The 23317-nt window shown below is 29.6% G+C and overlaps 1 protein-coding gene and 1 non-coding gene across 5 annotated transcripts in view; both read right to left on the bottom strand.

Moving 5' to 3' along the window:
- LOC129958813 (solute carrier family 2, facilitated glucose transporter member 10-like) overlaps positions 1-23317 on the bottom strand; it is a 66031-nt gene that overhangs the window by 12563 nt on the left and 30151 nt on the right. For all 4 annotated transcript variants that reach the window (XM_056071504.1, XM_056071506.1, XM_056071507.1 and 1 more), the window contains 6 exons: positions 16245-16435; positions 11308-11411; positions 7688-7796; positions 6483-6569; positions 5333-5419; positions 6-116 (listed from right to left, as the gene is read on the bottom strand). In XM_056071504.1, the coding sequence (XP_055927479.1) occupies positions 6-116; positions 5333-5419; positions 6483-6569; positions 7688-7796; positions 11308-11411; positions 16245-16435 (689 nt within the window). The remainder of the gene's footprint in view (positions 1-5; positions 117-5332; positions 5420-6482; positions 6570-7687; positions 7797-11307; positions 11412-16244; positions 16436-23317) is intronic.
- Positions 18614-18686, bottom strand: Trnar-ucg (transfer RNA arginine (anticodon UCG)). The gene has a single exon. It is a non-coding gene; the product is annotated as a tRNA-Arg (tRNA).

Raw genomic sequence — 23317 nt, 5'->3', positions numbered from 1 at the left:
CTCACTTTTACTATTCCAAGACCTATGGTAACTAAGGTCGCCAAGCTATCAGAATGATATCCAAAATGTTGGAACACTGTCGGGGCGTAGTACAATACGTTAGCGTTACCTGAAAACTGTGAAAAAACTTCAAAAATTATTAATCTCAATACATTGTCTTAAACATGTGATTTATAATTAAACTTTTTGAAGTTTTGGTATTTTTATTAAAATAGGTGAAACAAATGTAGGCAAATCGTTTGAGTCTTTCATTTCAAAAGTTTCGAGTGTTTTTCAATATTCTTTTAATATTGTTTCTGCTTTTCAAAAGTGTTAAAAGTAAGCGTTGAAGTAGAAAGAATTTATCACAGATACTGTAAAATTTCAAATAATGACTTTTTCAATTATTGATTCGTTATTTATTAGAATACTGTTCTATTCTTTGTGTGAATTTTTTTAGTCATTTATTTATTCTGTGTGAAAGATAGATAAAATACTTCATTGAAAAAACCCGTAAAATGGCCTAATGAGTCTATTATTCTAATTAAAAAATTCACAAAAATATTTCAAGGGAAAATTAAACTGTGCATTGTTGAGTTTATAATTTATTTAAGTAAAATTTTATAAAAATATAGACAAATGTGCATAATGATAAGCTATTATTGTAAATCTTTATCTAATAATTATTTATTTTTATAGAATACTTCGTATTTTTCTTCTGGTGACGAATTCTTTTATACGCATAAGAAATATAGTGTGTATTGTTCTGGTAAATTTAATCACAATTGTACCCTAAATAACTATTAAACATTTGTGAAAGATTCAAGATTCACACAATATTTCTTTGGGTGAAGATATAGACCTTCTTATCTTTCAGCTTGGAATATAAATTGTTTAAGACCACAGAGAGGTTATCCTTGATGCTTATTTGCGCTTTGTTACTGATGAAATAGATGATAATATCATCTTATGAAACAATGGCACTAGACTACGCAGGGTTTGTATATTGGAAAATTATATTCAGCAGAGAATAATTCAGCATATTAAATAGCCAGCCGGTCTTCGAATCTGAATACCAATTTTCATATTGAGATGTGAAAATTTATAGTTACGCTCTATTCTTCTCCTTTGTAGAACTGCAAGAACAAAGAATCTCACTTCCAGCTCTCACAGACAGAAAAATCGATAGCGCCCCGTGCTGGTAAAGGTGCTGTATTGCACTCCGGTTATTATCTGACTCCGCATTGAAAATATTTTATCGATGCTAAACTGAAACAATTTGTGAAGCTCATATAATCTCGAATTTCTAAAACAAGATAATTTACTGATATTTTATATTCAGAGTTCCATGATTATTAGAATAATCATGGAACTTATTATCTCTATTTTTGAGACTTTTTAAGTGGAAATCAATGTGGCTAATTTTCTACATCGATGGCTATCGTAATTTTGACATATCTTATAAACTTTAAACGAGCAACTCTTGTATATATATATATATATATATATATATATATATATATATATATATATATATATATATATATTATGAATCTCGTAAACGGCTCTAATAATTTGGATCAAATTTTATATTTAGATAATGTTTGGCTTTTTAAGTTTATCGACGTAGGTGTCTTCCCAGAAAAAAATGAGATTTTACGCAAAAAAAAAAAAAAAAAAAAAATTATAATTACCTATTTTAATATGTATATTCAACTTTCGCTTCGAAGCGTGGGCAGTGCAGTATAGAGGGTGAGAACAACCTGTATGAACAACCTGACCCTCGTTTGTTGCGGTTCGGGTCGTGCTTTTAATTTTATTTATTTTACTTATGTATTTATATTTAATATTTTTGCTTTTTAAGTTTATCTGTATAATTATCTTTCCTGAACTTTATTTTGCACACACACACACAAAAAAAAAAAATTATAATAACTATTAGAGCCCTTTTCTATCTGCTCTCATGCTGACAATTTTATATAGCGCCATCTCGGACTCGAATTCACCATGGTAAAATTGAGTCCAAAAATATAAGTAATGATAGTTGAACATGTTATTCGAAACAATCTGTTATATTGCAATATTCATTTTACAGTTTATCTAAGTGCATTCATGATTTTTCTTTATTTAAATGACCAGTTCATATGTAGAAAAGATTGGAAAATATTCATATGTTGTCAGTATGTGATTCGTATCTAAATATTTTCTCCGAAAATACATAATTTTATTAAAAAAAAATGCTGCAGAGCGAAGCTCAATCTTTCAGATATTTTTATATAAAATGAAATCATTTTTATATATATGATAATTAATCATGTCGAAAAGAAGCAACTTCTTTAACATGATTTATAAAACAGATCATGAATGAGTTTTGTAAATAACATTTTTATGCACAGAGTCACTAAGCAAATGCTATAAGGATAGAATCGGAACTTCAATTTTGTTCTTAGAACTGATTTATAAATGTTGTTATGAATATTTAACTTCTTTTTCTAAATATAATTATTGCTGTGAATACCTGTTATAAGAATTTGCTTTAAATCTCTTGACATTTTGCTGCCACCTGACATTAGGATTAAAGAAGGAAACAAAGTATGGGATCAACGAAAAGGTATTAAGAATATAGAAAAAAATTAATATGTTTATCAACTTTGAATATATTAAAGAAGTGAGTCGATGGCAAATCTCTTCAATACCCGAGAGAACTTTTATTTATTGGTCTTAATTATTTGGTCTTAATAGAGTTACTGAAAAAACGTAAGAAGTTTATTCTGGAAATTAAAAATAATTTGCGAGATTTCAACAATAATGTTTTCTTTGGTGGACTAAGGATTAGAATGGTAGGAAAGGATTATAATAAGGAAATAAGAGAGCCGATTGCTTTGCCATAAAAACTACTGACAAAGAAGGATTTTTTGGCTAGATCAAACAATAGTGGAAAGAGGAAATGAGATAAAATATTATACAACACTGTTACAGATTGTGAGATTATTTAAGCAAAAGATTACGAACTAACTATATGAAAAGATAAATGCAGAAAGTGTGTAAGGCGATTTTTATTTCAATCGGATTATCATGAAGATTAACAGCCACCATGCATATTATATCAAAAAAAAATTCTACAGGATCCCACGATGTTTCAATTGAAAAGATAACGGTATTGTGGAAGATATTAAATGTGTAAAGCAGCAAAACATTCGAGACGCGTACTTTAGAACTAGGGATTGCAATACCGGTATACTGGGATACCGAATACCTGTATTTTGAGCCTTTATACAATTTTGTAATACCGGTATTCACAAGTTTAAATCCCGCTTTTTCGGTATTTACTAGAAATTTTATTTACTCATAACATTTTACTCCTAATGATGGAACGATTTTTGAAACTGAGAAATCCAATCCAAAAAGCAATAATCAATTTAAACCTGCAAATTAATTTTTCAGATAGTGAATTCGACTTAATATCCAGAACTGTATCAGCTCTACTTCCAATAAAACTGGCTGTTGAAGTATTATGTCGGTGAGATTCTAATTTATTAACAGTTAATGCAACAATAAATTTCATATTGCAATCACTGAAAGAACAGCACACATCACTATTTGAAGAATGATATATTGCATTGAAAAATCGCACAGAAGAAAGTCATACCGAAATAGAAAATGTCTTATGGTATTTACATAATTATAATGATTTTAAAAATGAAAAATCAAAAAGAAAAGAGACTAACCAATTCAAATCTGATTAAGTTTATAGTAGTTTTTTTAAAATTTTTTTGTCCACAAACCTATCCACATTCAAAAGAATTCAGTACAGTTATCGAAGATTATGATGACACTAATGTCGATAGTGAAAAGGAATTGTCTCATGAACAAAAATTAGAATTAGCGATAAATAAAAAATTCCCACCAAACTAAAATACAATACAGAAATCAGCTATATCTAAAACCATCTGACGAGAAATCGATTTATTTGAAGATGAGACATTTAGAGGTAAATACTTGGAAAAAGTATATCGCGCATTGCTAATAGTACCACCAACTAGCGTAGATGCCGAGAGAGCGTTTTCGACAGCTGGTAATTTTTGCATAAAATTACTTTCCAGGCTTAATGAGACTACAATTGATGTATTATGTTTTTTGAGATCACATTTCAAAAATTTGTAATAGTACCACAGACTGAATAGTGATATTTATACTTTTTTGTGATTTAAATAAATAAGATTTTCCTTTACTTTTTTGTGATTCTTTATATAATGTTATAATTTATATGATACAAATTATTTTTTGTGATATTTACATTCTTTAATAAAACTGGCAAATAAATCAAAGAAACACCTATGTTTTATTTCTTTTTCTAAAATTTCTACTACCGGTATTAAAACCGGTATCCAGGTATTCAGATCTAAAAAATACCGAATACCGGTATTGAATTTTTGGTCCAATATTGTAATTCCTATTTAGAACAAACAGTTTCTACATAAAAGATATTTTGCAGGATAGCCAAGCAAGAGAAGTATGAAGTTGATTATTTAAAATATTCTAGCTCTAGAAACGGAAAATGCGGGTTGAAGCAAGGTTGAAATCTAGAAAGAGATTGTTGCGTTTACAATTCTTTCACCGAGGAAAGTTTTTATTTTTTAGTATATTAATTTCACTTTTAAATTTTTTCACTCAATTTTATAACTTTTCAAAACGTATACTATATGTATTCCAACTGCTTTGAATTGGCCAATGCATTTGGTTGGAAAAAAATTTATTTTTATGAATTGAAATGACATAAGGAATGCATATGCAGTTTTAATTGTTGGTCAAACTTTACAACCATCCTTTTATCTTTGATTTCTTATGAACCTTTATAGTTATAGTCGCTTATGATACATGTTCTAGTTTTTATATTGTTATTATATCATACTATTTTTACAAAATTTTTATATTTATTGTGAATACATTATACTACATTCTATAGCTGTATACTAATCCTACATGCTAGCAGCAATTACATTTCCTACATGCGAACAGAAATTATATTTGAATATTTTATAAATTTATTGTACTGCTCTGTATTATTTGTTAGACTCATGTGTTTTTTCTCATTCTTTTATTTTATAATTATTATGATTTTTTTTGTCGTTTTGTTTTTAATCGAGAAATTGAGTACAAGAGAGATTAAAAATTGCTAACATGAGAAATTTTGTAGCTAAGAATGTTAAATTTTGCATGCATTTTATGAAGTAACGTCGTATTTCAGATTATTGTAGTTTGAATATTGATTTTGGAGGTAATCTTCGAAAGTGCTATTGGCTGAAAATTCTCCGTAAAAACAGAACAAATTATCAACTTATATTCCATATACCTGCTGTAAGAATACTAGCGCCATCCCGAGAAACATCCTGCTGCGCATATTACATGTAGTACTGAAAAGGTCAACGTATCTGCGATTCTGAAAGAAATATTAAAATTGAACGCATTAGAATTCAGCATAAATACAAATATTTTATCCATTTATGAAGAAAGGTAAACTTTTCGTCTCCACACTGGTACTGACAGAAAGTGAATCGTGAAATTTATTTCATGATTTTTTACCGTTATGATTCATTGCGAAGTATGATGCATGCAGCTTAATAAATAGATCTCACCTCGTATATGCGATGTTTAAAACTCTTGATATAAACTTTAAGGAGAAATAGAACATAAACATGGTTTAATATTTTATCTCAGGCAATAAGTCTCAGCGGTCCGGTTGAATAGTCGTTGTGGTGATCAGTCTCTCATGCCTGGATTTTCCTTGTAAGGTCTTATAAATAATTTCATCTACCAAGACAGCCTAATAGATTCTAACGAGGACCTCGTTATAAGGATTTTTGTATATGCATGTGGTTTGAGAAATATCTGATGGACGTCGATCTCTATATGGATAATGTGAGTGAGTGAGTTAGTTAGGGTTTTGTGGCACAGGAGCCATGTTTGGCCATGCTGTGCCAAACATATGGTTGAAGATAAATATACATGGATAGTGTGAAGTCTGTATCAGTGTTGATAGCCGCATTTTTACTCAGTTTCTATAATTTTCTCGATAAATATGTTCTGCAAATTCGCTCTTTGTATTATTTCCTCCTTTAGATGTCGTTCTTATTTTTTATAATTGTTTTGTGAATAGTGCTTGTCAGTATATATTTTATCCCCTTTAAAGTTTGTTCCAAGAGTTTTGAAACACACTATGCCGTTAAAAAAGCATAATCTACAAGTGTTTTTAAAATTACTTAAAAGTGGAAAGAAAAATTATCGCATTAATGAAAAATTCAGGTTTCCTTTAAAGGTATTTAACCTTTCACAGAAAAAAATGTAGAAATTCATCAAATCTAGCATGCAGTTAAGGAATGCATAATTATAATTTTGGGGGGTTTCGATTAAAAGAAAACAGTTTATTTACTAAAGTAAAAATTAATAGTCCATTTAAAAGAAATAATTTCCGCATTATGATAGGAACTCCTACTCCTACATACTTTTTGTTCTTCTATTGATGATATAATGCTCTCTATTTCTTTATCAACATCATCAGTGTCTCTCAATAGGCGTAGAACTTTCGTTGCCTGAAACGAAAGATGGAAATTTTTTTAGCATTTACTGAAAATATACACATGGAAATCACTAGTGGAACTTGTTATTAGAATTGTTTGGGAAATTACCATTTTACTTCCAACCATGGTAACATAATGAGTCTGAATTGATTTGTTTCGACAAGTGAATAATGGAAAATTATATGCACGCTGCCACAGTAATTTTATAGCGCACTGTGCATACAAATCAAATATCTAACTAAGATCTTTCCTGCTGCAAAAGGCGCAATGGATTCTAAACTTAAAGTGCAACTGGGTATTTTATGTACATTTTGTTACCACGAATTGACCACTTTTCAAAAATGTGAAGAGGGTTGAATCTGAAATCGCAAACTATTCGGTATCTTCAGAAAATGCTTCAATCATTTGATGTTTAGCAAGTTAAATAATTAATACTTCGCAGTAGGCAAGCGAAGTTCTTCACATTTTAAAATGTGTAGCAGGTAAATCTAGTTGTTGCGGCATGGCCGGCTTTCAAAATTTTTATTTTCGTTGGCAAAATATTGAGAAAAATATGCAACAATAATCACTAGATGAATAAGCTACGATTATAATTGCTCTTGACTATAGGGTTATCTTTTTCTCCGATTCTTACTGTTTCTATTTCTAGATAAAAACATTGGTACAACAATTATATTTTCTCCAGCTGGTTGTTTGAACCTGTACAGTTTTAATTGAAGCGGAAGAGAAATCAGACTAGCATACTCTACACTATAATATTAGCTCAGCTTAGAGCACCGTTAAGTCTGGAATGAGAATTTCAAATGCGAATGGATATATGCTATTATATGTATTATTCTGTTACATCTGTTACATCTTTCATTTCTTATGGAAAATAATGGCTTTTTTCAAACAGCGGTCTGGTTTTTATGCTGGTTGGGAGAATTCTCTTAGAGCCTCATTCTCTTTTCTCCCTTCATCATTGAAAATAGCTCTAGAAAATGTGAAACATTTGGCTATTTATTAATGCTAATCAATGTAAGATAACTTTAAGAAAAACTTTATTAAATTATTAATATCTAAATCTCTAAAATATTTTCTGCCAATTAACATTCGACACATATTTGCATATAATCAAGTAACTCTGATACCTTTTCTTTCTCTCCTTTTATAAGTAGATAATGATGGCTGTTGGGCAGAAAGGCAACTCCGCAGCCTTGTAAGATAGCTAAAATGGCTGCAGCACCGAACATGTATCGCCTATAAAAAATATTTACTTTTCAGACTAGAAATATTTTTATTAACCACTTAACTGTTTTATTTTCTTTACTATCTAATAAGATGACACCTGCTATTTTGAGAATATTTTCTTATTTTGATTCAAATGGAAATCCATTGAATACTTGATTTATCTATGTATTCGAAATAATTTTAATATTGAATTATAATGATTGTGAATGGCCTATTTTTTGCTTACAACTATCGAAATTCGATAAATCGATGCACGTATGGCACTCGGGCGAAACAGTTAAGAGGTTAAGAAAAACTTACTGACTCAATAATAATATGGGTTTTTTTTAAGTAGTTTCTCAAAATACATCATTTAATGGCATCAAATTTTGTCTAAGTTTCCTAATTTCCTTATAAAGGCTATAATTCGAAACCTTTTTATCTTGTAGATTACGACAAGAGGAAAACTGAATATCTTTTTCAGACGAGAATTTGAAAAAAACACAAAAGAAACATTATTGTTTCCACCTATTTGGGTCATTAAAACATAAAATCTGTAGTCCTTTACTACTCTTTTATTCCTAATTAATAATAAATTTTCTTTTCTTAATAAGAAGATATATAGAACAGGGGATTAAAATTGTATACAGAGAACAAATGGTATAGAGAGAAATTGTATACAAAGGAAAACTCTAACAGCTAAATGAAATGACACGGAGAGATAAAAATTTGTTAATTAGAATTTGTACCGCTCCTAACAAGTTAAAATATTTCTTTTCAAGTGAAGTTAAAGTATTATATACTAAGTTATATAACACATTGTGAAGCCTCTTCTAAAATAAATCTGAAGGATGCTGTATGTAACGTTCACATTACACCATCTACTCTTGATATTTCTTATACGTGTAAGTTATCTCCCGGAAAGTGACTAATGTTTATGCAGTGGTTTTCTGATCCATTTTATGGATATGATACGTGATAATAAGCAAGGGTTTCCTAAAGCAAAAAAAAAAAAAAAAAAAAAAAAAAAAAACTTTGAACTTTATTTTTGAATAAGATTTCGGCATATTTCTATCGATCACCGATTGATAGAAATTAGATTATAGTCGTTAAAAAAAGATTTTTTTGTACCTAGTTCAGATGCTGTGTCAGTATATGTTTTTATTTTGCTTGCAAAAACTGCGCAATTAAAAGACAAAGTTCCAATACGGAGTTAATCTATGTGTCTTCTAATTCACTTGCAACTAATTTACTTCCCTCACCTATAGTGGCAACCTGAATAGGACCAGTATATTAATTCCTAATAAAAGAAAACGGAAAAGATAATCCCATGAGTGGTGAACAGAAATAAATTTTGTTTTCTAATAATCAAAAACGGAAGGAACTCATTTATGTTCTTTCTTCGGAATCTGTGTTTCAATGGGGCATTAAGAGCAGGACCGGCCATTACCATAAAAGTATTGGGGTGCAAAAAAAAAAATCTTTTTTTTGAGGGGGGGGGGAGAGGTTCAGAAGTATTTTTCAAAGATAAAAAAAAAAAAAGGTGATCAGAATAAACACTAAGCAAATTTCATAAAAAATGTATTTATTTAAATATGCTTATTTCATATGAGATGATTTTTGTTAGACAGGACATACAATTTTTGAAATACATGTGTTACGTAGTATCATAATTGTAGAAGTTTCAAACTGTATCGATTTTAAGCCTATCAAGTATGTGGCTCAAATGCTAGAACCTGCTTTCTGGCAAGCCTCCATTTTTTTTCTGCTATATGGGCCTTAAAAATTTTCCCAGCACCCATGACGGAGTAATAAATTAGCATTCTATTAAATAATAAATGATAAATAAATAAGCGTTAATAACACTAGTAATAAATTAGCATTAGTAAAATAATTTTTTCCTTCACAATTATGTGAAGGAAAGATGGTAGAAGATATCAATTATCACTGAAACGAGTCACAAGCGTCAGCAAGAGTTAACATATAAGAGGGTCGTCAGGGGCTTTAAGACTACGCTTTTGTCTCATCTTATCACAATAACATTACCTTACGCCCCTTCACGTAAAGGAATGTGTGTTAGAGGCTCATCACAAACATTTCGGCAGAGGCCTCTAAATAAACCCATGTTATAAAAATTTTCCTTTTAAAAAATGTAAAAACAGAAAATAAAAGTGAGCGTTTAGTTTTTGGTGATATCAGGGAGTCCCTTCAGGCTGTATGACTGGGTACACTTCCAGATGGCTGATTCTGAGATATCATCCAAATGTAATCTAGGAGTTATAACCATGAAAAATTGTTTATATATGGAAGAACAGATTTAGATCCTTCAAATTTTAACTGTTTGATACAAAATCAAAGATTATAAGAATAATGAAAAAGAAGATATTTGAAATATTCAAATGAATGAATGAAGGTAAATTAAAAAAGAAATTTAAAAAAATCGATTTTTTTTTCCTACTAACTGGCGAAAATAAATTAACATATTTAACTCAAGAGCATTCATTCCTATTGATAAAATCATTTTGAGCCAAATATCTTTATATGTTATCTAATAACAGTACTTCTATGCAGAATGTTTCGAGAGTGTTCTGACAAACTTTTATAATAGGTCACAAGCAAAAAAAAAAAAAAAAAAAAAAAAAAAACAGATGAAGTTCATTTGCAAACACACTGGTTGAAACATCCTGAGTGAGGTCGAGAGATTCAGTAAGAATGAAAAAGGATTTACGAAACAGTTTCGTTGTTGTTTCTAATGGCACTTGCCATGGAAAATCCCGCTGTCGAAGACAGCCGATTTAAGCCTCAAGGGGAACGCCTCTTGTTTCAATGGTAGCGCCATCTAGGGCCAAGAGTACGACTTAGTTACACACACGTCACAGACCTTTTTACGGGGTGGACTTCATTCACGCATTTCATTCACTCAACCACAGATCGTAATTTAGACCTGAATCAGAGAACGATCACCCCTGATCCAGTACCCCCAGTGGTATTACTCTCGACATGGAGGACTTTGTGACCACGACAGATTTAACACGCGTCAGCCACCAAGCACGCGGGGAATCTTCGGCCGGCGGGGTTCGAACTCGCAACCTAAGGGACGCGAATCCGACGCTCTACCAACCAGGCTACCCCGGCCTTCGAACAGTTTCGTGAATCAATATATATATAATGCTACAATGAGTGCTCATGGAACTCAAGTGCTAGATCACAGGGGCCTACTTGCTATCGGGAAAGCTGGCTGGTCATTGTAAAAGTTGACAACTTCCATAATGATTAATTCACCACAAAAAGCTTATTCATAAATTCTTTTTTATTAGCACAGTAATTTGTACCAATTTAATTCTTAAACCCTATTTTCTTCATTGGTCATTTTTACGCCCCTTCTCTCTATTTGCAGAGGGCAATAATCCATCCCTTTGGCACTGTCCTGATTAACAATTAAGTGTTAACATTTTACTTTCTATGCATTTTTGAACAATATCCTCTGAGCCACAAAAAAAAATCCCTTAAACTAATGATTTAGATTGTGAATTTTACTCACCAGCCATTATCGATGGAGATGAAAATGTAGTTGATTAAGTATGCCAATAGAAACCCAGCTGTTATACCAACTTCATTTAGAGACACCATCATGCCGCGACGATTCTGAAATGGAAAAACATTTTACCCTGCTTTCTTAAACGCCAATCCAGAAATATAAGAAATAAATCACATAAATATTTGCTGAAGAAACGTTAACTTCAATGATGAGATAATTTTAAAAAGCCTTTTAAATTATATGAGACCAAAATTCTTATATCACCGACATTAAATTTTCTGCATTTGAGTTGTGATAAAATATGGAGGAAGCTAAATAGTTAATATCTATTAGATTGCTCCATTCTCACTTAAGATATTAGCTCTTCTATAAAATCTATACCAAAATATGTTTCATTTTTTCTTTCTGATAGTGAACATTTGAATGATTTGTAATAATATATATAGAAAATATTTAACCCTTATCGTGGCAAGATTGTTTTGTTTTTTTTTTGAAGAAAAGCAAAAAAAAAAAAAATGTATATAGGTAGCTTCTTTACGCTTTAAAAAACATCAACAAATAAACAAAAAAATCGTGTAATAAAAATCGTTTAATAAAACTAAGTTAAAAATTAATTTATAGTGGTAGTATATTTTTATAAAGTTGTATGTATGGTATACTATACAAAATGAACATAAGGGTTAAATAATGCGTAATTACTTGAAAAGCTTTCTTCATAACAATGTTTTAACTATATGATTAAAAAGGTAAGCCTAAAGGAAACAATTTGGATTAGGGAAAGGAGAATATATAGAGAGAAAAAGACTGGAAGGATGCCAATTTTGGAATTTTAATATGGAATTATTATTACAACTCTTTGTCTGAAATAAAATAATTTTCTTTCCCCAAGCAGCATAAATTAATTCGCACGATAAGGTAAAATTTGATTCAAAGACTTTATGTATATTTAACTATAATATAAAGCAATTTCTTAAATTTTATTTTACTGTTTAGATTTTTCTTAAAACCATTTATTCAGAAAAACAATTTTAACTCGTAAAACCCTTTTTTATTACTTTTTTTATCGGTTCAAAATGATAGTGCTCATAAAGCAATTTTTCATTTTGTAGGCTAAACAAAGAGCAAAGGAGAAGTTTTATTACGTTTTTATTACTATCGTAATTTGTTGAAAAGTTCATATGAACGTGGAATGTAATTTTTATCTTAAAATAGGGCTATCTTTCATATCTTAGCTCTTAAAAATGTTTAAATATGTTTTATAATTAATACATTTAGTACTTTATTTAATTTGTTAAACTACATCTCACAAGTGCTATTCTGTTTATATAGGTTCTGCTGGAACAGCCTTCGTAATTCTGAGCTGAACAACGAGATCTGGCAATGACAATGTCACCTGAATGAGTAACCCATTCTGCATTACAGCAATTGGAGATATCTGAACCAAGAAAATAGATTTAACGTGGTACAAATATATATGATCTTTAGTTTAATTTTACAGTTCCGCTTAAACAAAAAACCTTTTTAATGGAAGAGTCAGTTTCTTTAATTAAAACTAAGCATATGGTATGAGTTGATATGTACCTATTCAAAGTCCTGTAGAGGTAAAATTATAGACTATAAAAGAACGCTGGTACTTATTAATATTGCCATGGAAATCTCCCGGTGGGTGTACAGAGAAAAAGACTAACATGTTGGGTAATAAAAAAACACTTTATTCTTCCAAGATAACTCGAAACACAAATAACAAAAACACAGCTGAAATTACGAGAAGAACAGAAATTATGTGAACTTGTAGAGATTAACAACATACAAACAAATAACAATATCTCAATAACTCTTGACGTAACCGGCTCGCAATGCAATTAACATTCCAAAGGGAAAATCATTTCGTATCAATTTATCGATTTTCTGTCAAAGAAAGAAGGCAAATAGAATTTTTTTTTATTGGTAAAGATATAATCATAATTCCTGCATTTTCGAAAATCTTCATTTTTGTAGTTAATTGGTTGCCAAGCTTGTCTTAAGAGTCGGGAATCATTGAAGTAATATTCATTCATCGTCTATTAAAAACCCTTGTGTATCTTACTTTTCAGTGACAAAATTGGGAATACAGACGGGGAATTGATATTACAGATTCGTAACACTATGCATACCAGAGCATGGAGAACCCCCAAAAAATGAGATGCCACTAGTATAAATACAATTCAACCAACTTCGTATATGATTTAATTATAATAACCATGATATACATTAATTATGAATTGCAAGAGTGCAATAGATGCTAATAAGCACTCGAATTTAATGCATAACCCAAAATAATGAATGCATGTAAGTTAAAATTTATTTTGATTTATATATTTGATTTGATTTGTAAGGTAAAAAAAAAAAAAAAAATTATTCACTTTTAGTAGTACATTAAGAAAATGGGTTTTTAAATAGTTTTTTGATTTATTTCTGCTTTTTAGTTTTTAATTTATAATTTATTATTAAGAATCCTAGAATAAATTTTTTTCCTCCAATTTTCTACTAAGAGTGCCACTTGTATGTGAACAAAATTTAATTAAATGAATTGATTGATTGATAATTAACTTCTTAAAATATTAAAATAGCGTGAACATAAATATACAAAACTTTAAAACTCGTACACTTGGAAATAGGTGAAAAATCTTTTACAAAAATAATACGAGTTAAATTAAATTCTAGTAAAATTATCCTTTTTTACCAACTGCTTCTTTTCTTCTTCCCCCTCCCCCGTCCATCTGAAAATGAATATCACCAAATTTCGAAAGTTTCTCGACAGTACTCAGTCCAGAAATACTTTAACTACTCTGTCATCAGAAATATCTTTGTTTGATGATTTATTGAATTTTCAATTAATTTCTCAAAAACTCAAAAAAAAAAATCTATCGATAATAATTATAAACTAAAAATAATAATCGTATTAAAATAAATTAGAAACAATTATTCCGTATTTGAAAATATTTCTTGTTTAGTAAGAAATACCATCTATATTTTCTAAATTTTACAAGAAGAGAAAAATTGAATTTTTCTAAATCAATAATGAATACTTCTGGAGTTTTTTCGCGTCTACTACACTGCGTAAAAAAAGTAGAAGGACGCTTGATTTTGTAACAATAACCGAAAAATATTTTATTTTTACTAAAATTTTTTTTAGAAACATTTAACAAATGTTTCAAAAATACAATTTTAACATCAGAATTCTGATGTTCAAACATAAAATATTAATGGCAACAAAAATAGTTTCTCTTTTTTGAAACTTTGTAAAAAAAGTAGAAGGACAGCATTATAATGAATGAAAAAATAGTGACTTTAATAAGGAATGGTCTTCCCATTGGCCTTTATAACTTCAAATATTCTGTTTGGAAGTGAATTGTATAGAGTTTGAATTTCAGTTTGACAAAAATTGTCCCACGAGTCATTCAATGCTTCTCGAAGCTGAGTTTGCGAATCAAATTGCCTTCCATCAGCATAAACTCGATGAACTAGCATTGCCCAGATGTTTTCCGCTATATTAAGGTCAGGACTTTTGGCTGGCCATAGTAAAACATCCACATTATTTGTTAGGAGTCAATTTTTGACTCCAGTCGCGGTGTGAATGGAAACTCCGTCTTGCTGAAACTTCCACTCTTCACCCCCCATGTCAGAGGCATAAGGAAGAAGCTCGTAATTCAGCACCTGAATGTATTCTGTATATTTTTGCCTACCATTTAAGAAAACCAGACTTGTCCTTCCTCCGTATCCAACAGCCAACCAAACCATTAAACTCCCTCCTCCCATTTGTCGTGTTGAATAGTATTCGCCTTCAGTCCCCACACAATGCCAGTAGTGCTGATATCCGTCTGGACCGTCTAAGTTAAATTTCTTTTCATCGGAAAATATCACAGAAGTCCATTCTGTAGTCCAGGACATGTGCTCCTTAGCCCAGGCTAAACGGTTATCAATGTGAGCTTGTTTCCACTTAGGATGATGTTTCCGTTTTTTGAAAATGCATTTTTTAGATCCTTTAATATAGTTGTAAACTGTTTGTTTCGTCACATGATTAAGTCCTGCTTGATTTCTTGCCTTTGAAACAATTCCTTTGTTCTTCTTCAGTACACGAGCAAGTTTTCTTTCATCACGTAGTGTTAACTTCTTCGGTCTACCAGTCTTCCTTTTATTTCCATTTTTATAAGGATTTCTGATAAAGTTTGAAACTGTATTGGGGCTCACCTGCAACAATCGAGCAATCTCTCTGACACCTTTACCATCATTTTGATATGCGGAAATTTGCCCTTTTTGCAAATCGTTCAAAGGTATTCCTTTAGGCATTTCTGAGAACGGAGAAACAACGTAACTTTTAAACAAATTAGATTTTTTTGACAGAAAAGGATAAACAAAGTACAAAATCACTATTTAAATAAAGAAAAACTCACTAAATTAAATATATTAGCAAGTGTCCTTCTACTTTTTTTACGCATCGGAAATTATATATACTAATTTTCTTAATAATATTAGTGGTAGATGTTTAATTTTTGCCTAAAATGAAAACAAGAGTCATTAAACTAAATCTGCATAAATATCTGGTAGTTTGGAGAAATTAAGAGATATTAATTGGCAAAAAGACACTGTCCTTCTACTTTTTTTACGCAGCGTATGAACATAAGACTATATGCACATATCAGAGGTGGGAAAAAAATCAGCTTATTCGTTGCGGATTTTTTTTTAATTTGATGCGAAACTTCCTGTTGTAAATTTGGGAAGTTAAGATAGATTTATATTACTTGTTAAGTGACTATACTGAATAAGTGAATATTGAAATTCTTGGAAATCTTACAATATTCATGCAATTTAAAAAGAAAACCATTTGGTAAATTATTCAACTTGCCGGATAATGTTCAAATACGATTCTGAACTCTATACGAAGACATCTAGATACTTACTGGAGGGGAAATTTCTGATATGTAAGTGCATTCCGCGGTAACGGAGAGCGAAACGGCAGCGCCTATAATAAAGCGACCAATGATGAGCATGGCGATACTGATACTGAAGAATAAAATAATGGCTCCGATGATAAATAGTAAGCACGAGACACTAATTCCAGTTTTTCTTCCCCAAGAATCCACGATGTTTCCTATAAAGAGAATATTGTTATTCCTTCCCTTCATTTAAACATTAACACATACTGGAATTAATCATAAAAAATAACATCATACAAATTTAAAATAAAAATTCATACATTTTTTTCTAGTTTCTAGAGAATACATATAACAGTAAAAGCAAGTATCGTTTTCGTGTTTTACACCTTTACAGGAGCGCACTTTAATACCACAGGATAATTAATAAAGTGTACTAATTTGTTAAATATTAACTCAGATCTTTCATTATTCTTTAACAACTTGTGGCTTTGACTAATTTGATCTACTTGATAAACGCCGATTTTTTAAGGTCATTTTCAAAACGCTTTAGTGATTTTGAATTACTTCAAATGACGAAAAATAACCTTCGCTTCATAACTAATGAGACAATTCTGACTTCGCGATATTTTCATCTATTTGGCGACAAAATTTGGCACCAAATACTCGTTTGAGAAAATACGACGTATTGAATTTTGGTGAAGCTTCATTCTTAAGATGCCAGAAGATTTCCTTCCACTCTTCGCTACCCCAGAATAAAAATAGGCGATAATTACTTTGAAGCTATCAAATCTTACTTCATAGACACCTAAAAGCGCTTGAAGATTTGTTCATTAAATGGAAAATAGCAATAAAAGACAGAAGCAGTTATGTTTCATAAAGATTTTAAGCATTCTCCCTAATCTCTCAGATAAAAATTAATGTCGAAATTACCCATGGTCTCAGGAATTCAAATATTTAAACGTAATATTAGATCAAAAATTTACCTGAAAACTCCACTTCCTGTATACTAGAGATGAATTCAGTGCATTAAATTGGAAACTCTACTCCATTATATGCCGAAATTCAAAAAGAAATAGGGAACAAACTTATTTATTTATATTGTCTATGTGCGTCCAATATTGACTTATTCTTGGCCAGTAGGGAGACCGGCTGCATAAACAAACTTAAAAATTCTCGTAGTACTACAAAATATGGTAATAAGACACGCAGTAAATACTACCTAATATACATTCAATTCAGATATATACAGAGCCATAAATTATCTCCCTATCAAAAGTTTTATTAAAAAGCTAGTAACTGATTTCTTCAAAGTACTTTTTGAAATTCAAAAGGAATTCGTTAAATAGATCTGCTCGTACTCCTCAAACCCTAAAATTAAAAGACAGAGAAATGTCAATTACTAAGATATATCAATTACTAATTACTAAGAATATCAATTACTAAGATAAATTTTCATTACCACTTTAAATTAATTTTATCCCTCTCATTTTTTATATTAATCTTAATTGAAAGCAGCATGATCCTCATTTCTGGACAGCTAATCAAAGCTGAGAATAATGAAACAAATAAACCACCTTCCGCTTTCTTCCCCATCATCAACTCGCAAAGCCTGGCTACATACAGGTTCCAGATTCGAAATTATTCTCTTTCAAAGATACACATTAATAGTGAAAGAACTAGTTAAAAAAAAGCGATTAGTAAATACAGAATTATTCCACTTTTCAAAGGATCTGAGAAGTTATGTAAATTTGAAAACGCCTAAATCGTGACAAACCACTTTATTAATTACAGAATAAACATCAGATGAGAACCTAGTGTATGAACTGTTCAAACAACAATGCGATTAAAAGCAGGTTTTGTGATCTAACGATATCTTTCGAGAAGTATGTGGAAATTCGTCTTTCGCGGCATAATTCGAACTTTCAGTCTTTCGTACGCCAGTCAGACGCCTTATTCGTTTCATCTTTTCTCTTATTCAGCCTTTTTTTCTGCTAATAATTTGTAAAAAAATACAGGAAAATGGGATTTCTTATATTTTTTCAGAGTGTAATTTAAAACGCATGCCACGTCCATGACAGGACTCTAACCTGCAATCTTCTGATTCGAAGTCAGACGCCTTATCCATTAGGTTACACGGGCTGTTATTTAGTTGGAGGAACTAAAAAATGTTGCAAACAAATGGAAAACACTGCAGAAGGAAAGAGAAAGTGGCATAGAGCTGTATTGGAAAAAGTTAAATCCTTAAAAATATTAAAAATATGTAAAATGTATTATTTTTTCATAAGATTATTATTATTTTTCACCTCTTCTCTTATTCGGCCCTTTTTTCTGCTAATAATTTGGAAAATAAGATTTCTTATATTTTTTCAGAATGTTATTTAAAACGCATGCCACGTCCGAGGCAGGACTCGAACCTGCAATCTTCTGATTCGAAGTCAGGCGCCTTATCCATTAGGTTACACGGACTGTTATTTAGTTGGAGGAACTAAAAAATGTTGCAAACGAATGGAAAACATTGCAGAAGGAAAGAGAAAGTGGCATAGAGCTGTATTGGAAAAAGTTAAATCCTTAAAAATATGTAAAATGTATTATTTTTCATAAAATTTTCAATCTTTTGTAGAATTAGAATCAAAATTGTCATACCATTATGAAAATGTTAATTGTAAACAATATAAAAAATTTGTATAAGTTTTGCTTCAGATAGTTAATTTTTAATGCTTTTTTAAAAGTAAAAGCTATTCAAAGAAGTAAAATTATTTTTAATATGATGGATATGTTTTTCTGTAACTGCTGTTTTTTAAATATAAGGCATTGAAAATAAATTAGTCTTTATCAATTTCTGTAAAATATAGATGATGCATATTTACTCACTTTAGCACTTAATTTTAACACTAACAATTTTACCACTTAAATTTTGATTGAACAATGCTGACTACATGGTTTTTCCATCATGCCTTTGTTAGGCTGAAATAATATATATATATATATATATATATATATATATATATATATATATATATATATATATATATATATATATATATATATATATATATATATATATATATAATATATATATATAAATTTTTCTTTCCTTTTTCTTCGGCTATTGTAACACACAAACAATGCTAGCATCGTATACTGCATGTACATACCACATAATTTCAGCATCGGAAGGAGTAAAAAATAACCATGAAAAAGCACGTGTCTCAAATTTTTACTTGTCTTATGACAAGCGTTGATGAAAATTTAATCCAGTTGTATATGAAATAAATTTCGTTGAAAATACTGATTATGGAAATGCTGTTTAGTGGAGCTAAGGAAAGTAATAACATAATGAACATACATCAGTCTCAAAAAGATCATGTAAATATTTTAGACAGCTTTCAGTTAATTTATACTAATCTCAATAAAGTCAACTCGTACATTATCTAATTCCATTTAGCATCTTATTCTATATTTTTGCTATAATCTTTCATCTTTATTTGCAATCATTTTGATTAACATTGTTTTAAAATTCAAAATTTATCTTTCCAATGATACCAATTTAGTTGCTGCAATTTCTTCGGTTTAGATTTTATTTTATAGATATTTTAGTACAGTAATTTCATTATTATGAATGATATCCAAATCTTTTTCACCGTTGCTACTAATATTTTACCTGAGTTTTCTCTTCTACTGTTGGCATTCAAGTTATGAAAATTCGACTTTATTTTTCATTTTGAATACGTTTCTGTTTAAAGAATGATTTTAATAAAATTTGTAAACACTGTGGCAGTTACAGGTAATATTTAACTTCATAAAAAAGCAATGATGAATTTTTAAAAAATTGCTCATTTATAAACAATTTTATAATATCTCACATTAGTTTGACTTTTTGCTTTAAATTAATAATTTAAATAAATTAGTAAATCATAAAAAACATTCTTTATTTTACCCACAATGTCAATGCTGAATGATTCATCTGTCTGTCTTTATATTTTTTACAAATGTACTTCGATTCAGCAAGTACATTACTAGATTATCTAAAGTTTAAGCACTTCCCTTTCAAGACTAAAATTCAAATTTTAAATAAAATGGTAGAAAATTTGGGAGGTGCATCAAACCATAAGCATAACTGTATAAAGTTTCTAAAATAGTACGAGTTATATGACTTTGAAATTTAAAAATATTTTGCAGAGGAAACAATTAAGACTAAGTTAACCGCAAAAGATTCAATTGAAATTTTACGTAACCAATAATTCCGGAGAATCGGCTGGTCTCCAAAGGCGGCTATTAAGTAATACTTTAAAGATTATTTATGTATTAAAGGAAAATATGTGAGAATAATGGAACAGAAAAAAACATTCAATAAAGTGAAATCATAAAAACTGCACCAATTTCATTGTTAAAAAATACAAGGTGTTTACAAAGTTCAGTTTTCAGTTTCAAAAAGTTACTAAAAATTCAGTTGATGAAGCATATTAATAAAATTTATCCTATGTATTCAGTCAGTATCAAAATTAATGATGGCATCACATTGATGTATTTCAGGTTTCATGTTAATAAAAAGTACATGTTCAAGGAACAAAACGAAAAAAAAAATAGCCTCTCCTTAAGAAAATGCACAATATGTAGGTATCGAGAGATGTGTATCTTTCTCTGTGGGATTGCTTCAAAGTGACAAGAACACAGCCTAAAGCGCTTTAAAATTTATTTCAAATGATCATTTAAATTTATTGGAATTTATTTATGAACCATAATAAATTAATTAAAATTTATTTATGACTATAATAAATTAATTCATATTTATTTATGACCATAAGGTAAATGATTTAATTTCATTTACCTTTCATGAGGGCAAACGCGCACCGTCTTTATCTGCAATTAGTGGAACCCATAATGCGAGGAATATTAAATGCGTTATGTAAAACTTCAGCATATACTCCTCATTTTGTAATCATTTTCACTGATTGGGCTTAATACTTAATTAGGCCGCAATGTGAAAGTTGCGCGTCACCGTTTATAAGCACTAAATCATAAAATTGGTTTCTCCGTTAGTTGAAAACTATGCTACCATGTACATTCAAAATAATGGCATGTTTTTCCGTTTTTTGAAAACTGATAACTGTTTAAAAATATGCCAAAACATCGAGATTTCTGATATATGATTAAAATTATAATTTATAAACATGACACGATTATTTTACTAAAATTTCGATTTTCAGAAGATGATGTAAAGAAATAACAAAATTTATTAATGAAAAATATTTTCATAACATTTTATTAATCCAGTTGATTCAAATGAAACACGAAGTTTTAGCAATTAAGAGCTTGCGTCATGTTGATGCAATTTCTTAATAGTTAATACCTGTATTTGCATTAACGTGATATAAAATATCAGGATTATTCTTGAATCCGTTGTTCTATCTCGGTGACACTATAAACATGTCTTATGTTTTCTAACTGCTTATATATATATAATATAGTTTTATAGTGTCTTACCATTATCTGGAATAAAAGCATTTCTAGAACATTTATTTATCTTGTTTTGCTAGATTTATTCAGTATACAAGACTCAAATTTTCGGTGAATAGATGTAAATAAATAAATGTATTTTGCTTCAAATAATTCATTTATTCGAAATAAATAGATAATTTAAATAACAGAATTATTATTAGTAAATTAATATAACGCAAATAAAAATTAATCTTTGAATATGAATAAAATTTTCAGATTATAACGATTTAGGAAATGCGCTTAAAACGAATATATTTATATTTTTAAAATTAAAATTAAATATTTTTTCTTATTAAATGTATGTCGAAATATTTAAAAATAAAAAAAATTAGATTGAATTCTTGCCACCAGTCTTTTAAGTGTTATAAAAGTCCTTACTTTTAAACAATATTTTAAAAAACAAACAAAGCTTAAAATTAAAATTAACACTCCAAGTTTTAATTAACGAGCAATTTGATTAGAGATAAGAGTTTAAATATAATATCTATAAACAGATAACCTAGGGACAGCAAAGGGGTTGGTTTCCGGGTATATCAAATATAAAATTTTCAGGTAAAAGCAAGATGTACAACCGAATATCAGTTTCAATCTGCCCTTGATATTGAATACTAATCTCTGCGCATGTGCGACAACCGATACCCAACGAAAAAAAAAAACGGTAACCGACTTTATTTGGTACAAAAATATCAGGTACAATCTAGTATCAGTGTCGACCTGTACCGAGACAGCGAAATTAGGTATCAACCTGCCTTCAAAACTAGGTGTGTAAGAAATAAAATGGGGAAATATTCAATAAGTAGAAAAAGTAAAGTGTATGAATCTCCCCAATTCAGTTACTGAAACCATATGATGAAATAACAAAATATGTTAAATTGTGGAAGTATATGGAAACACAAGCGTTGGAAACTTTCTATTTTTTCCGAGACAGAAATAATAGACTGACAGAAAAAATAAATGTCCTATAAAATAAATATAAAAAGGTGTCGAGACTCTACTAGTCACTCTTAACTATCTCTTCTGTCAAAATCACCAGGTTTGTTTCATGTTTATCAATCATTTTTTTCTTTTTCGAATTTTTTATTAGACTGCAGCAAGAATTTACTATGGCAATAAAGTCACGCAAGAGGCAATTCGGATAATCCTACATTTTCTGTCAAACTGTTTTTTATAGACTTTGAAATAATAGTGAAATCTGAAAGTCTTCTTTCAGGCAAACACGTAGAATGATATATCATATAGCTATATATACTATCCAGCTGCAGTAATGTTTACACAATTAAATTCAAAGATTTCATCGCAACCGAAATCTTACATTTTATCATGTCGTGCATTTTACAAATTGGAGAGTAGGTTTTTTTTTTTTTTTTTTTTTTTACTGTTAAAATCATGCATTTGTATTTGGTTAGCATTTAAAGGACACGTATGAATTTTTCATTGTTTAGTAAATCTTTTAGTTTTATAATTTATAACTAATTGAATGATTCAGAAGGAATTTCCAACATATTATCCAAAACAGTGTCTTTTAAGAATTTTACACCCCTTTCAAGAATTCATTTTAAGATACAATAGATAACAACAAAACAAATATTCCCTCCTTA

The sequence above is a fragment of the Argiope bruennichi genome, chromosome X1 (assembly GCF_947563725.1).
Source record: "Argiope bruennichi chromosome X1, qqArgBrue1.1, whole genome shotgun sequence".
In the NCBI taxonomy this organism is placed as follows: domain Eukaryota; kingdom Metazoa; phylum Arthropoda; class Arachnida; order Araneae; family Araneidae; genus Argiope; species Argiope bruennichi.
The sequence above is the reverse complement of the archived record's forward strand: the minus strand, read 5'-3'. Positions and strand labels throughout refer to the sequence as shown.